This window comes from Cricetulus griseus, chromosome 4 (assembly GCF_003668045.3).
Source record: "Cricetulus griseus strain 17A/GY chromosome 4, alternate assembly CriGri-PICRH-1.0, whole genome shotgun sequence".
Taxonomy (NCBI): Eukaryota; Metazoa; Chordata; class Mammalia; order Rodentia; family Cricetidae; genus Cricetulus; species Cricetulus griseus.
Window position 1 is genome coordinate 85,457,668 of NC_048597.1, and position 16,981 is coordinate 85,474,648.

General features: G+C 43.7%; 1 protein-coding gene across 1 annotated transcript in view; it reads left to right on the forward strand.

The window, feature by feature from the left end:
- Positions 1-13,441: 13,441 nt before the first annotated feature.
- B3glct (beta 3-glucosyltransferase) overlaps positions 13,442-16,981 on the forward strand; it is an 83,525-nt gene continuing 79,985 nt past the window's right edge. Inside the window, exon 1 of the mRNA XM_027413736.2 lies at positions 13,442-13,615. Coding sequence (XP_027269537.1) covers positions 13,573-13,615 — 43 coding nt within the window. The 5' untranslated portion in view covers positions 13,442-13,572. The remainder of the gene's footprint in view (positions 13,616-16,981) is intronic.

Below are 16,981 nucleotides of genomic sequence, written 5' to 3' on the forward strand. Positions count from 1 at the left end.
ATGCCTACTCCCATTTGAGACCTAAAACACGCAACAATTTGATTTAAGCAAGATACTTCCGACATCTGCCTGACTTAATGCTTAGAAAATGCTATTTCTGAAAATGATGTTTTTGTTTGTGTAAGACTATTATGCCACAGCTATTTTATTGTTATTGAAGTAGAGAAATTATGAAGAAAATACATTTTTTAGGAGGAGGGAAAAAAAGACATAAAACAAGCTTTGGCTTGAGATTTTCAATTAAAATAAATGATGCCTGTATCTCTCAGCCTAACATTTCTCTTGTGGACGAATAAGTGGCTGTCAGGTCCCTGTGGCCACCATCTCTGTGGACCTAGTTGCTTGCATCCTGTTTCTCTGGCTGGGATGTGGGACCTCTCCAGTCTTGCTGATGTCTTCTCACTCCAGTGTCACCTTTGAGTATAAGCAGTACTTTCCTGAGGTAACTAATTGCAGCCACACTGGTCTAGTCACAAGCTCACAAATCTCTCTTCCTTCAGTGACATTAAAGTCTCATCATTCTTCTCTGCCAGTCTGGTGGCTCCCTGTATGTTATGACCGCTATTCTAATGCCACTCTCTCCCTGGAAGGTCTGGAGGTTTCTGTCTCCGATGAACACCCAGAGCTGTTCAAATCACCTGGATATTTGCTCCTGCTTTGTTGACAGTCATCTGTGTGGTTACTGGGTGAATAATTCAGAAACAAGGTGCCATTCTCTGCCTCTCTGTCTTTTTAAGTGTTTTCGAGTTCCTGAAGGCTACATCCCCAATCTTGTTTTATGCCCCAAAATTTATTTAGAGAGAAAAACAATTTTAAATTGTGCTATTAGGGTTTTGATCTTGATTAGTTTCTTTTGCTTTTGGTTCCAGGGATGATATCTAGGGCCTTACACACAATCGCCAGGCAAGTTGCTTTCCCACTGAACTACAACCCCAGTCCCTGGACATTAAGTGTAGCCCAAGGACCTAAGTGTGAGAGATTTAGCTTCCATGCTGGGGCCCCAGATGGAGGTAGAGGCTTTAAGAAGTAAAAGGAAGTTAGGTGTTTGGTGGCACATTCTTGAAGGAGGTTGTAAGACCTACTCCCAGCCTGTCAGTTGGTCTGTCTATCTCTTTGCTGCCATGACTTCAATACATGCTCTTTCCATGTGAAATGGGGCTCAGTGAGTTATGGACCTAGAGCCTTAGGAAGCTGTGAGAACTTTTCATCTTTTCCAGGTGATCGCTTCAGGGATCTCAGGGACACTGAGGAGCGCAAGTTGGCAAGAAGAGAAGACATGGGTGATTGCAGTATCGTATTTACCAGCATCAAGCTCCCCTCTTTTATTCTGGGCTCCTGGCAGCACCTTCTCACTCTTCAAGTCGGTGGAGTCTGGAGTGACTATGACACTCTCACTGGTGGCTTTTGATTGTTGATTCTTGGCTCTTCAGTGTCCTCTATCCATGCCACAGTGATGGCGGAGGACTTAGCTGACATGGCAGTCAGCCTGGTCCCTAACAATGCATGACATGGTTGGACTGGAAGGTCACCATGGCAGCAGGCTTAACATGACCAAGACAGACTCTGTGATGTTAGAGGATGTTATTTGGGTTGTTACCAAAGTATAACTTTGCCTATTTAACTGTCTACTATTATTTTACATCTGTAGTGACTGGGGCCTTAATTGAGTGACTGTGAGCCAAAGCAGGGTTGTGGGAACCAAGTCCCTCAAATATAGCTTATTTGAAACTTAATGTGGTATACTCAGCCCAAGGAGGGAGAGAAAGGATTCAGGGTGGGATTCAAGCCACTTCATCAATTTACAAGCTATGTGTCCTAAATTCCCAAAATAAAAAAGGTTTTTACCTCAAAATCCCCTTCATATTTGGGAAAAAAACTCCTAAAGGGAGTTTGCTTAAGCTCTCTGTTCCTGGGAATATTTACTACGTTAGACACAAAATTCAGAAATTTAAATATGTTCATCAATTCACCTAAAGTTAGACTAATAAATGCATCATGTAAGTAATATTATATCTTTATGAAAAATATTCTTTCAAGAGGCAAAATTAGTGAGAAAGTACATTGACTTACAGTTTGTAAATTTCCTCAGTGTCTGATTTACTAGAAGACAGGGACAGTCTCAATCGGCCTCTTCATTTCACCTGTTGTGCCATATTATTTTAGATAAAGTGAATGAAGAAAATCCTGCTTCATGCAGATATGCAGTTGGGAGAAGTTAAAAATGTCTCACCAGTCCTTTTATGTAGTACTGAGTATCCTTTGATTTGACATTCAAACTTAAGACAACTAAAATTTTCTGAGGCTCATCACAATGTATGAAACTGTTACAATTTTCTTTTTATCTTACAGTCCATTTATACATCTTATACTTTGGATGTAAATCTTCACCTGTGTGTGATTTTATAGGTCATCTGGAAATTACTATCTCACCAAACGTGAGAAATTTCCTCTGAGATAAAACCTTCCATTTTAGAGAGAAGTTTCTTAAATCCAGGAAGTAAACAGCTTAAAGTTTTCAGGATGTTCCTGAAACTGACCAGATTCAGGAGGCCCCTCCACAAGTCAGTATAAGCAGTAAGTAATGCTGTAGAGAGACTCTCAGGGCTGCTGAGAGTTACCTAGAAAACCCTCGGACAAGCCAGACTTCCTAGAGAAGTGGTTTTCAGCCTGTGGATTGTTAACCCTTTGGGGGTTGAATGACCCTTTCATAGAGGTCTCCAAAGACCAACAGAAAACAGAGATATTTACAATTCGTAACAGTAGCAAAATGACAGTTATCAAGTAGCAACAAAAACAATTTAATTGGTGGTGGTGGGGGGTCACCACAACATGAGGAACTGTATTAAAGGGTCACAGCACTAGGAAGGGTGAGAACCACTGGTCTAGGGTCTCAGATCAGCAGAATTCCCGGAAAGGGGCAGAGATAGGCCAAGCTTCCTGTGAGAGCCTCAGGCCATCTGAGCTGCCTGAAAGAGATGTCCCAACTCATGGAGCTGCCTGCAGGCTGTGCAGTGCACTCCAGGTGTCTGAGCTGTTATCTGTCCCTGGCTGGGCTTTGGTGACACAGCTGTCTTTGAGTTGTTCCTGCTCCTTTAAGTAACCCCAGTAAGACTCATTGGTTCACCAAGTCAGGTTTTGTTGGTATCTGGGCTTTGGTCTGCCATGGCTTCCTTGTATGGGGTGAGTAGGTGTGTGTTCACACCTCCCTAGAAGCATCATCACACAGCACTGAAGCACAGTGATTGTTCAGATGCTGATGCTTTTCACAGTGTGATATGAATTCAGATCTTTTTGGCGGGGGTGGGGGTGGGGGGGATGTGGCCACTGGTCCCATCACAAGGTTTTAAGGTTTGGGAAGCTGTTGAGTTCTCAGCAGCAGATATACAAGTTTGTCAAAATCCTAATTTTGCATGAAGTTTATGTTTTATCACTGGCAACAAATTTTATCAGCAGTTTTCCTTGAAATGACAGGCTTACTTTATTTATTTATTTACTTAGCATATAAATGTTTGCCGAGGTCCTAAGACCAAATCACTGCTGTTTTTTGTTTTGTTTTGTTTTGTTTTGTTTTTTTGCATTTCTTTCAGTTATACCCAACTTTCCCAGAAACAAGCAACTCATTGAACTTGTGCTTCTTCAAGGGCCCTCACATTAGCTATGATGAGAGAGGACTTTTATGTTTACCTCTCAACTTGTCACACAAACTATAAGGGGAAAAAATATGTGTACTCAAGGCTGTAACTTAATAAACCTAGTGTCTTAGGTCTACTGCTTCATCAAGGACCTACAACTTAGTTCCTCACCCCTTTCCTGGTCCAGCCTGGTGTCATTGCCTCAGTCATCGCTTTCATTTGTGGCTACTTCTGTGCCATTGCTGGGAACGCCTGCACAGAACAAGCTAACACATTAACATTCCTATTAAAAAAATTGGTTTGCACTTTGCAAATCTGGATCCTCTGAAGTGGTCTCAGGCATCCCCTTAGGAAATCATTCAACCATCCCAGGTTTGTTTCTGTTGCTGTGATAAAATGCCCTAATGGAAAGCATGTTAGGAGGAAAGAGTTTATTTGGTTTACAGTTCTAAGCTACAGTCCACCATTGTGGGAAAGTCAAAGCAGGCGCTTGAAGCACAGTTAAGAGCAGACCTTGTGCACATGCATCCTAATGTTCAACCCCCTTTCTATTCTTCCACAGTCCATGACCCACACTCAGGGGATGGTGCTGCCCACAGTGGGCTGGGTCTTCCCACCTTAGTTAATGTAATAAGACATTCGCCCACAGACTTGTCCACAGGCCAGCCTGACTTAGACAGTCAGTCCCTCACTGAGAGTCTCTATCCTGGTGAGTCCATATTGTGTTAACAATGAAAACCAACCATCACGCTAACCCACTTAAGACAATGTGACGATAGTGAAACTGTTTGGCAAATTGAATGGAAGATTGACAAAAGCGCACGTAACGCACTGAACATAGTGCCTGGCATATGAGAAGTGCCCAGAGCATCACCATGAACCAACTGATGCTGTAAAGGCATCCTGCTCGAGTGCTAGCATTGATTGTAATCTTTCATTTTTCTCCACAAACTCATCCTTTTGGCTGAGACCCATTTTAATTAATTGCTTCGTCGATCCCTTCTGTGCTGTCTTACTTGGTGCCAGCCAGTATCCACCCATAACGGGTCTGACCTCTGTCACACTGTCACAGTGACTCTTTCCTTCCATTTCACAACTCTTGCCCCACTACAGAGCACAGTTGTCATCACAGGCAGTTCTGGCTTCTGGTATTAGACCCTCTTGAGATTCATTTTACTAATCTAGAGAGTGGGAGTCTGTCTGAGTAGAGGATTGAAAGTTCCCAGCAGGCCTGGGATGTATACACAGTAAGACCCCATCTCAAAGGAAAAGTAGAAAAAAAAAAAAAGAATGGCCTTTTTTTGTCTTTGGGATTGGAATTATTATTATTTTTTTTTTGGTGAAGGTTAAATGAAATAATATACTTAAAAGTAACTGCCAGAATGCTTAGCGGTGGCATGTATTTCTCATATGTATCCATAACATTGCCACTGAATTGATTTTCTCAGGCATTGTTCATTCTTTCAGTCGCAGTACACATGGGCATCATCTGTGACTTCACTGTATCGTGAAATATTCATTTATCACTTCTCTGAGCGAGGCTGCAGTTAGGACACAAGACAGGCATCAAGAGCTATGGGCCCACGGTGGAAGTTGTGTTCTTGCTGGCAGCCAGTATAGCTTCTCCAACAGCCTCAGTGTCCTTCCAGGAAGGTCAGCCTCCTTGGCAAGGCAGCCAGGATGTGGTCCTAGCCAGCTTCCCTTTGGTGTTCCTTATGAGATCACTCAACTGCCCCTGAATGGTTACAGTTTCCAGCTTACAGGTCAACACTTGCCCGTCCCCTGTTTGGAATGCCTTTCTTTATCTGCCGCAGCTTGCCTGTAACAGTGCCATCCACAAAAGCCCTTCCCCCACCCCTGCTCCGTGACTTCCTTCTCCTTTGCCCTTCCATCTCACTCTGTTCCCAGGCTTCTCAAAGGATGTGCTCATACACGGGTTCATGGTCACTCTGTGTGTCTTGGTCCCCCTGATAGGGTATGATACACCAGGAAAGGGTTTCCCCCTCCCACTGTCATGCCAATAGGAGAGCCTGGCACACACAGTTCCTCCATGAGTGTTTGTCCGTGAATTCGTGAAAATGTTTTCCGCTAATTTTGGCGGGCTTATTTAGTCAAGATCCTACATCTGCAAGCAGATGGTGTAAACTGACCGGCTAGCTTTTAGCAATAGCATCAAATTTCACACTGGCTGTGGAATAAGTGGACCACATACCTCACTTCCCGATGCTCCTGCCTTTCATGATGGATCCCTGGTCTTTATAACAACCAGGGTGAGGAGGGGGCCTGACTCGGGGAAGGAGAACAACGTATCCAAGTGGATCATCTAGTTCTAATGAGAAGTCCTAGGAGGTGGCTCATCTGTGGACAGACACTTTACACTTCTGGGACATCAAGAGAATAGAAATCAGATGTCAAAGGGCTTCAGATTTCTGGGGTTTGTTTGGGATGCCTCTAGAGGTGAGATGGTGATCTGAGTTGTGGTTCTTGGCTCTTGGTTTGGAGTTGGTAGGCCGTGAGAATCCTTTGGTGAAAACTCTTTGAGTGGGAACCTTGGGTAAGTGTTTGGTTTGACAGAAGGTGTCTCTCTATGATTTTTGAATAACTTTGGAAGTAAAGTGAGATAAGACCCTCGGGCTTGGAGACATCATGTTAGAGCATCCTAGTCTTTTTCATGAGCACTTGCCATGACTGTGGTCTCTTATCTTCCTGTCTTTCTTCCGTGGAGGCTAAAGATCCTCTTATTACCTTGAAGGTGTTTGGTGAAATGATCCCTCCAGTTATCTGGAGTACAGATTTCTGGGTTGAGGGGAAGGCTAGCCTGTTGTGGGATATTTGTACACTGTGTGCGATGTATTGCTATGATTGGTGTAATAGAGAGCTGAACGGTCAATAGCTAGGAAGGAGGTGGGGCTTTTCGGACACAGAGAGAAACGTGGAAAGAAGAAATGGAGAGTCACCCGCCAGACACAGAGAGGAAACAGGAGACACAAGATGGAAGAGAGGCACTGTGATGTGTAGAATGTGGATTAATTTAAGTGGGTTAATTTAAGTTATAAGAGCTAGTTGAGACAAGGTCAAACTTTCATAATTACTAAAGTTTCCATGTCATTATTTACAGGCTGGTAGTCCAGACAAAAATGTATGACTACATTTGGTACCCAACATGGGGCACATAAATCCACATAAGGCCTGAGAAAGATTTCTGGTGACCACAGTCTCTTGGGTAGGCTCAGTGCTAGCGAAATACAGAGGTGTGGCTCTTTTCAGAGGCCCTGCTAGTCAGCATTTGAATGAGGTTTATGAGCAGCAGGCGATACGCTGCTGCTACGTAGTGGTGGGAGACGAGGTAGAAATGCCTCCTACAGTGTGAACTGGGAAATTTCCCTGAGCTGAGGTAGATAGACAGGTCCAGTTCAGGGTCCCGGGCATAAAGCTCCCCTCTCACTGACCCAAAGTGAGTGGAGCCAGCCACCAGACCCTGTGCTAGTGGAGAAGGGCCTAGCCTCTGATTAGCAGTTTAAGGTTTGACTCACTTCCAGAGAACTCTGCAAGTGCACAACTGCAGGTGCTTAGTAAAGTCAGGTCCAGGCAAGAAAACCTCTGGATAGGTTACAGTGTATTTAAAAATGTGCTTAGATGCTGAAGAAAGAAAAGAAATTTGTATAGATAATCATAGAAAAATAAACAAATACTTTAAAAATAATAAAGTCTTTAAAGAGAGAATAAAGTAACATAAAAATATAAGCCAGGTAACGATGGGAAATACAAAGGGTGTCTGGATCCTGTATGGTGCTTTGTTGACCGAGAACTTTTTAAATGCTAACGATCAAAAAACAATAGCTTCTGAGAGACACTGGATTATGGAAACTGTTAACTTAAACCAACCTATGTATCTTTAAAATGTCTTAACTTCAGAATGCAAGTTAGAAAATATGGTGCATTGGGGAGAGGTTTTGCTTTTGTTTCCATAGGAAACAAAAAGCTATGGACTTTTTCAAAATTAATAAAGATCAGATTTTACTGAGGGAGACCTCCTGAAAATCTTGGCTGCAGAAATGAAAAAAGAAACCAAGAAAGACTACAGGACAGGTGATGTATACGCTGATCCCTCTACACAGAACAGCTCTGAGATTGGATGAGACATGATGAATCTTATTGTCTACAAAGTCTTCATGACTTATTATTGGATGCCATCTTTTCATATGGCATGGGTAGAGGTTTGATTATACAGTCCAAACAAACTTTTAAAGTTAGCAGATGGATTTTACATGCTCAAACATAAAACAAAAAAAAATCTTTGATGACCTTTACACAATGAACATTACATACTTATGTTAATACAGATATATATATATACATATATATCTGTATTATATATGTTATTTTTAAAACTTTATGTGTTTTCAGAAAAAAAAGGACCAGACACCAATGAAGGCAAGTAGCCCAGGTGAACCAACCTCTCAGAATGCCTCTGTTATAGTTTCCTTGAGATTTTGCATTCAGAACAACTTTGAAGCTGCTAGCTGAGATAGTCCAACCTCAAAGACTACTCCAGCAAGGACTCTTCAGGTAAGCTCTACACTTTCCCACCACACAGAGACTAAACAAAAATAATACAGCTAGCTCTCCCAGGACTTGACCATTGTTCCAGTTTTCTCAGGGTTCCCTACATATTCCATCACCCCTAAACAACAGAAAGCAATCTAAGGAACACAATGACTGCATTACCAAGAGGTGAGATGGATGGTTTTGCTCATTCAATGGATTATGGGTGTTTATTTTCATTTTGGGGGGGGTGTTACAAGTTGTCATTGGTCATGGTCAGGGAGAAAACTGAGCAAAGGAGATTAGATTCAGGGATCTAATTGTTGCATCTGCTTTTAAATTAAAAAAGCAACTATTAATCTAAAATATTTTATATTGGTATGGATTTTTGTATATTAATACAAATTTAAGGTTATTTTTGTTATACTGTATATATGTTTCTATTCTTGTTTAAGGTATTATACCTGTTCACTTTATTTAAAAATGCAATGTAAAGTTATAGACTTTGAAAGCTATTATTATAAACTGTTTAGGATAATTAAGAAATGCAGATTAGTAGTTAGTCAGCTATAACAATCAAACTTGTAGTCATATTAGGTATGCCTACAGAATATGGCATTTAAGATGTTTTAATAACAATTAATAAACAATTTAATAAACAATTTAATAAACAATTTAATAAACAATTTAATAAACAAATAAACAATTTAATAAACATTTAAGATGTTTTCATAACAGTAAGACACATCTGCTCCTGACAGTATAAATCTACTTCAAAAAAGGATGCTGGGCATCAAAGAACCTCCATATAGAGTTTGCTTTTATTGTGGCAAAACCAGCCATTGAGCAAGAAACTTCTCTTTCCTCAACTGCTGACAGTATGCTGTACAAACTGAACAAGCAGAACACAAATGAAGGTGACTGCCAAACTCTGCCAAGACAAGTTAGGACAGTCCTTCAAAATTCCTGCTTCATAGAAAAGTCTGCCAGGTATTCTAGGCATGTAGGCTGAAGATGGATGCCCCAACATTGCAGAGGAACCTTGGGTGACTGTCCAGGCAGCCAGTTGTTTCTGTCATTTCTGTAATTTTGGAAGATTCTTGCTCTGTACTTCCTGTTTATTCAGGTAATATTATATCCTCCTCAGGTCTTTGGTGGGGTTGAAGACTAGATAGTTACAGTTACAGTTTTCATTGTTACCAAATTTAGAAAAGAAGCTCACAAAGAAGTGTAAAGTTTATAAGGTTGAGAGACATAAAAGCTTAAGTTGTTTATCTAAAAAAATGTTTTAAGGTCTACAAAGATATTTTTAGGATGATATTACAAGTTATGATAAAAATGGTTTAAGTATAAAACTTTAGACTCATCAAGATAGGATAGATAATAAAAATAATTTCTCCAAATTTGACAAACACAAATGGACTGACATTGTAAATGTAATTCTTACTTGAAAATCGTTCTTATTGTATATAGTTTTACTATGCTTGAGTTAAAACTTTTCCTTGTTATTTAGACAAAAGGTGGAGATATTATGGGATATTTGTACACTGTGTGAAGTTGTATTGCTGTGGTTGGTGTAATAAAAACCTGAATGACCAATAGCTAGGCAGGAGGTATAGGTGGGACTTCTGAACAGAGAGAACTCTGGGAAGAAGGAAGGCATAGTCACCAGTCAGATGTGGAGAGGAAACAGGAGGTGCAAGCTGGAACAGAAGTAACAAGCCCTTGGCAGAATGTAAATGAATATAAATGGGTTAATTTAAGTTATAAGAGCTGGTTGAGACAAATCTAAGCTAAAGGCTAAACTTTCATAATTATTAAAGTTTCCATATCATTTTTTTTTTTTTGAGACAGGGTTTCTTTGTGGCTTTGGAGGCTGTCCTGGAACTAGCTCTTGTAGACCAGGCTGGTCTTGAACTCACAGAGGTCCACCTGTCTCTGCCTCCCGAGTGCTAGGATTAAAAGCATGGGCCATCAACGACTGGCTCCATAACATTATTTGAGGGCTGGCCGTCCTGACAAAAAAGTACTATACCAGCCAGTGGCTAAAGCATTATATTACAGGTCTGATTTAATAAGCTGAAGTCTTAAAGAACTGCTTCTTGCCTTTCTAGTCCTCCTTCAGATTCCAGTCCTGACTTTAGTTTGGGAAATAATCCTTCAGCTCCCTTATAACTCAGAAAGCTACTTCCTGGTTTGAGAAAAGAATGGACCTCCTGGGATGTGCCAGTTACTAATTTGCTTCAGGCCTGAAATCAGGCCTGGAGGGACAGCAAGCATCTGAAAGTGTCCACTGGGAAACCTGAGGGCCTATTCAGACTCACAGGAGAGAGGCAGCAGGCTGGAGGGAGCCAACCCAGAAGTTTTTCTCCTAGTCCATCTCACTGCCTTTGACTGATCTGCCATATGCATACCATACCTCTGCCTGGGACCAGACAGATCCCCTCATTCTCTCAGCCCAGAGACTTGCTATTTCTCTTTTAAGAAGTTATACAAAAGTCACTTCTATTTTTATGATTAGTTCCTAAGGGTTTGAAAGGTGTCATATATTCCTCTGTGTTCCAACGTGTTCCTGCCACCTGCCTGTGCCGAATAATCATTGGTTGCATGGCAGGTTAGGGAAATTCTGTCTTTCTAACTGGACTAAGGATTTCTTAGACTCAGTTCCAATTACACATCTCAGGGCCTAGCAAAGGTCCATCAGCCAATACTGTCATTTGAATGAAGAGTATTGCCTTAAGAACCTATGTTGCTCTAAGATCAACCATCCATAGAGAAGTTGTTAATTAGACTGCTGGCTACCAATGACTTTACGAATATGTATTTGCATTGTTTTCCTTAGGTATATATACAGGTTGTTTTAAATTACTTAAATTTTAATTATTTTAAAAACCACCATCATGTCTCAATCATGTTTCTGTAGGGTCCTCAAGGAGAGATGGCTTGTGCTAGCTTGTGCTTCTCACCCTGTCCTCCAACAAGGAAAGATGGACAATCTCAGAAGCCATCTTGGGGGTGACAATGCATATTAAGGTGAGAGAATCGCAAGAAAAATAGAACTATGGCCTGCTCTTCTCCGTGTCACTATCTTGGAATGTTGGGGATTTATTTTTTCCTGTGGAGAACTGTCCCCTCAGTGTGAATGTAATAGGCGAGCCTCATTGTGTGTCTGTCAGTACCACCGTGAGCAGGTTTCCTTGGGGAGTCTTTCTACTAGTGATCAGAAGAGGACTTCCAGGGAGTCCATTTATCATATGGCCAGCATCACTGAAAGGCAATCCTTTTTCAAATGTGAGCTATGGAGCCGTGTGATGATCTGTTTATCATCCTCTGTAGAGAGGCAGAAGGTGGACAAGTTCATTACATAAGGGATGTGCTCTTGTCCTTAGAGTTTAATTTCCTGCACTTGTCCTGGAATACGATAATGTTGTATCATGATGAAGTCTTTAATTAAGCATCTGTATTTTATTGATTTTAATTTAATAACTAAAATGTATGTATACAAGTGTGAGCCTGCTTGTAGGCACACACATGTGAATGTGCCCATGGGAGCCAGAGGCATCACATCACCCTGGACTTTGAGTTATAGGCAGTTATGAGCCAACAGATGTACATGTTGGGAACAGAACTTGGGTTGTCTGGGAGATCAGGACATGCTCTATAAACACTGAGCCATGTTGTGGGATACCTGTACAGTGTGTGAAGATACATTGGTGTGATTGGTGTAATAAAATCTGAACAGCCAATAGATAGAGATTAGGTGGGACTTCCGGGGGCAGAGAGGACTCCGAGAAGAAGAAAGGTGGAGTTACCAGCTGGAAGGACAGGAAATAGGAGGTGCAAGGCAAGACAGAGGGAAGGAACACCATGTGACAGAACATAGATTAATATAAATGGGTTAATTTAAATTATAAGAGCTAGTTGAGACAAGCCTAAGCTAAAGGCCAAAATTTCATAATTAATAAGAAGTCTTTGTGTCATTATTTGGGGCCAGCGGCGGAAAGTAAGTCTATCTGCAGAGCCATCTCTCCAGCCTCTCAGGATAAATTCCGATGAAAACTCTGATCCACTATGCTCTCAAAGTGTTTGCCACCAAAGTAGAGTCTTCAGCTGAGTTACTCAGCTACTAGACTCGTCTCTCAATTTACATCTTGCTTATATTATCTGGTGTCTAACATAGGGAAGGAATACTTCCTGAGGGAAAGCTAGACAACTTTGGAAATGGGAAACTATCTACAAGTTTCAGAATTTCCCAAGAAGGGTCAAGGAGCCAAAGCAACTCAGCCATGGATTTAGAAAAAAAAATTAATGCTGGTCTTCATTAAATGTAAGAACTTAGTCAAGAGATTGGCATTAGTCTACAAGAGTTGACTTGTAGACGCATCAACACTAAGAAATACGACCGTCAAAGTCCTTATGAGCAGGCTTGCTCTGAAATTCTTTCTATCCGTGATTGACAGAGAATGTCCATTGAGTCCATTTGTCCTATGATCAGAGTCACTGAAAGGCAACCCTGACTCAAGTCAAGGATGCACACTTGGTCTTATTCTTGTCCTCAGAGACACAAGAGAAAACGTGATTTCTGGGAAGGGTTCTCTGATTCTTGTGAGTTTCCCTCTTCAGTCCACTACAATGTATTGAGTAAGCCCCTCAGGCGGCAACTGTTCCTATATGGGAGGGAGACCCTTCATGGTTCTATGCGAGAAGGGACTTTGCTTATGAGGTTTTCCCACATCACCATACTCCTCTGTATTTCAAATTGATTCATTTTCATCAGGTATTTTGAATAAAAGTATACCCCCTTCTTCCATCATGGTGAACACTCAAAATACATTTATAAAAGATTAGCTTTACATCAACATCTATTAACAGCAAAACTGCGGGCCAAAGCTATTGATCAAATTCCACTTAAAAAGAGGATATTAAGTAAATTAGTTGAGCTGATTAAAAACACCTTCATCAAAGTAGAACATCGGTGCCAACAATATTAAGAGTTGAATTATTGATTTTGCTTTTTATAAAAACAGAACATAGTCCATTAGCAGGGAAGAAAAAAAAATGATCCTTCCTCTTTCACTTGGGGCACAGTAAGGGGAGTGAGTGATCTCTTGCTGGGGATGGGGAAGGAAGGACCGGGAAGGGAAGGGCATGAAGGCAGAAAGAAGACGCTGAGGTCAGACGCCCAGAGGAGGGCGCGGTCCAGTTGGGCAGCAGGACCACCTACATCCGCGGCTGCTGCGAGCGCACACTGGGGCGCTCCCGCTCCCGGCCGCCAGAGGGCGCAGGCCGAGCCGGCGCGGCGCCGGGAAGGAGGAGGGGAGCGGGAGAAGGGTCAGGCGCGCAGGGCGTCCGCGCAGCTCGACTCCGGGAAGGGCGCGCAGACTCCGCTGTCGGGATGCAGCCGCCTGCGCTGCTGGCGCTGCTGAGCTGCTCCGTGGGTAAGTAGCGCACGGCCCAGGCGCGGCGTGGGGAGGGAGAGAGCCCGGGGCTGCTGGCCGCCCCCGCGCGGTTCCGGCTGCCTCCCGCCCCGTCCCGCCCCGTCCCGGCCGCAGCGCCCTCTAGCGGCGCCACCCCTGGCCCGCGCCCTCTCCATCTCCGCCTTCTTCCGCCGGGGCAGGCGGGCGGGTGGGGAGGGCGCGGCAGGGTCGGGAGCCTGCGCCGCGCAACTGCTAGAAACTTTGCAAGAGGCCGCGCCGTGCCTGCCCTTGCCCGCCGCCCGCGCGCCCCGCCGTACACATCCCGCGCCCCACTATGTGCACCCCGCTCTTTGCGGCCCCAGCGCCCCGCCGTGTGCACCGCGCGTCCCTCCGAGTGCATCCCGCGCCCTGCCGTGTGCACTCCGCGCCCCACCGTCTCTACCTCGTGCCCCACTGCTTGCGTGCCACGGCCGGCCGTGGACACTCTGCGCCCCACTGTGTGCACCCCATGCGTCCCGCGGTGCGCACCCCCTACTCCACACCCTGTGAACCCCTCTCTCCACCTTGTGCACCCCCTAGCTTCCCACAGCTGTTCACTCATGTGTACACTGGTGTGCACCACATCCCCTTAGATGTTAACCCCTACACCCCATCTTGTGCACATCCCGCGCCCCACCGTGTACATTCCCGGTGCCCCACCGTGCATATCCCGAGTCCCTCCATGTTCGAGCACTCCCGACCCTGTGCAAACCTCTCCCCGCCTCCTCTTCACGGTGTGTACCCTGCATCCCACTGTGTGCATCCGACTACTCCACCTTGTTCACCCTCTGCGTCCGGCCCTGTGCACGCAGTTCCTCCGGCTGGGCATAACCTGTGTTCTGCCATGGGCATCCCCTTCCCGTGCCTAACCATATACACCCTGGATGCCCAGCTGTGCATGACCTGTGTCCTACTATGTGCCGCCCAAGTCCCCAGTCATGCACTCTCTGTCTTGCTTTGAGTACTGTTTGCGCCCCACCGTGTGTCTGTTGTGACCCCACCCAACCTTGCACAACCTTCAGCCGTTAACACACCCTGTGCGCCACGGTGCCCCCTGTGATCCTTGTGCTCCCCCCCGCCCCGCCCCCGTATCCTTAGCCGGTGCAATTTTCCGGGGCCCTCTGCCCTCTTCCCTAGGAACCTACAAACTTGACCCGCCTTCTTCCTAACGGGGTTGGGCGAGGAGAGGGAGGGGGACCAGGGGTGCCCTGCTGAGCCTTGGGGCCTCCGTGAGGATTCCCTGGGAAAATCAGAGAACTGATTTCAGGCAGTCCGGCTCGGCCCATTCCTTTCCCCCCCGATTTTCTGAAGGCGTTTCCTCCCCCCGTTAGCTAAGATGGTGTGAGAAAAAGTTAAAAAGTCACTGTGAATGACTTTTTATGATATTGGTTCAAGTTTGAAAGCGTGGGTTAAAAAAAAAAAAAGACTCTTTTCAGCTTGTCATTATAATACTTTCTCTAACCCTGACTTGCCTGTGCTGTGTTTCCTGTTTCTGAAAAGGCAGAATTTCAGATTTTTAGAAATGGCAGAATAGTGCAGTTTAGGGAAAGACTTAGTCCACGAGAGCCGAGACAGCTCGCTTTTATTTGGATTTATGCTTTCCGAATAGGGACATTTTTTGTTTTTCTCTGAATACCCCTGGCATTTCTTCAGGTGCTCACTAAGTGTGAGAAAATTGAGCTAGATTAGCTCGTAATTAATTGTTCACTCACATGATTAATTTGGCAACACTGAATTTAAAATGTTAGGGCACCTTGGATCCAGAAGGTGGCAATTGATCATGGAGAATTTGGCCAGAGCTCATTGGTGGATGAGAGCACTGTGGAGCCCTGGGAGAAGGGCAGGCAAGAGTGTGGAAAACCGGGTGACTGAGGCTGCTTCCATTGCAGTATTGCCTGGAGGTTTTGCAGCTAACCAAATGGGTGGGTGGTAGCTGAAATTAGCATTCTATTTGTAGCATTGCATTTAATAATAATATTTGTATATCACAGATGCAGCATATAGGCTGAAAGCTACATTAGTTATTTCTGTGTCTACATTTTAATGCCCTTAAGGGGATATTTGATTTGGTAACACAGCAAAGGACATTCAGAATGAACTAAAATGTCAACACATTTTTAGAGATGCCTCCGAACCTCACAAAGTTGTTAGATAAGCACAATAAATGAGATATAAAATTCCTTAAAAGGTTCCTGGAGAGATGGCTCAGTGGTTAACGAGCACTGGCTGATCTTCCAGAGGGTTCAGTTCCCAGCACCCACATGGCAGTTCACAACCATTTGTAACTCCAGTTCTTGGGGTTCTAATGCCCTCTTCTGACCTCCGTGGGTACCAGGCACACATTTGGTACACATCCAGACTACAAATTATTCATATAAGTGTACTAAAAATAAAGTAACCTTAAAAAATCCACGTCCCTGTGAGATTCCTGGGTTGTGTGAACAGACTTCAGCTGCTTTCTTTCTTTCAGGCCTGGTGTTGATTGTTCTATACTTTGATATAAGGGGAGAGACACCAAAATGTCTAAAGATATTGCCCCCACTTAGAGTTCTTTTGGAAGAGAAAATGTGACATGAATTCTGAGTCATTGAATAATTCTAATGGTTTAGAAGTACCTTAAACTCCACCCCCCACTCCTCCACCCTGGACCTTTTTGTTTTCCAAGACAGGGTTTCTCAGAGTAACAGCTCTGATCATCCTGGAACTCACTCTATAGACCAGGCTGGCTTCGAACTCACAGAGACCCACTTGCCTCTGCCCCCCTGAGTGCTAGGGTTAAAGGTGTGCACCACCACTGCCAGGTTTACATACAGCCATTTTAGGAGTGGCCACACACTGTCTGACTGGGTAGTATTCTCACACACTAGCACATTTATTTTTTTTCTTTTTGAGGAGAGTCAATATAGAAATTTTATTTTAAACCTTTGTGTATGCAGACAGAATTCATGGCGGATTCAGTTCTAATGTCTGGAATGAGTTCCAGAGTGAGATTTACAGCCTCTTGGTTACCATTCGTTAGCTGTATGGCTTTTAGTGGCTTTGAACCTTCATTGTTTTATATAGAATTCAAGGTGTGGACTTGATAGGCCCCTGGAAATTTTGCTGTGGCACACAGTTTTAACATACTGAATCCATCATAGCAGAGACTGTTAGCTACCTTGTAGCTTTTGGCTCTTCTTTTCCTATCCAGGCTTATTTGGATGATACGGGGTTTAAAAGGATGGGTGGAAGGATAATGGTGATGTCATTATGAGAAATTTCTCAGTGGCTCTTGCAGATTGGGGTGACCAAGGAAATATCTGTGAGGATTATGGGGATGCTCATTTAAAGTGTTTGGTGTAGTCAGGG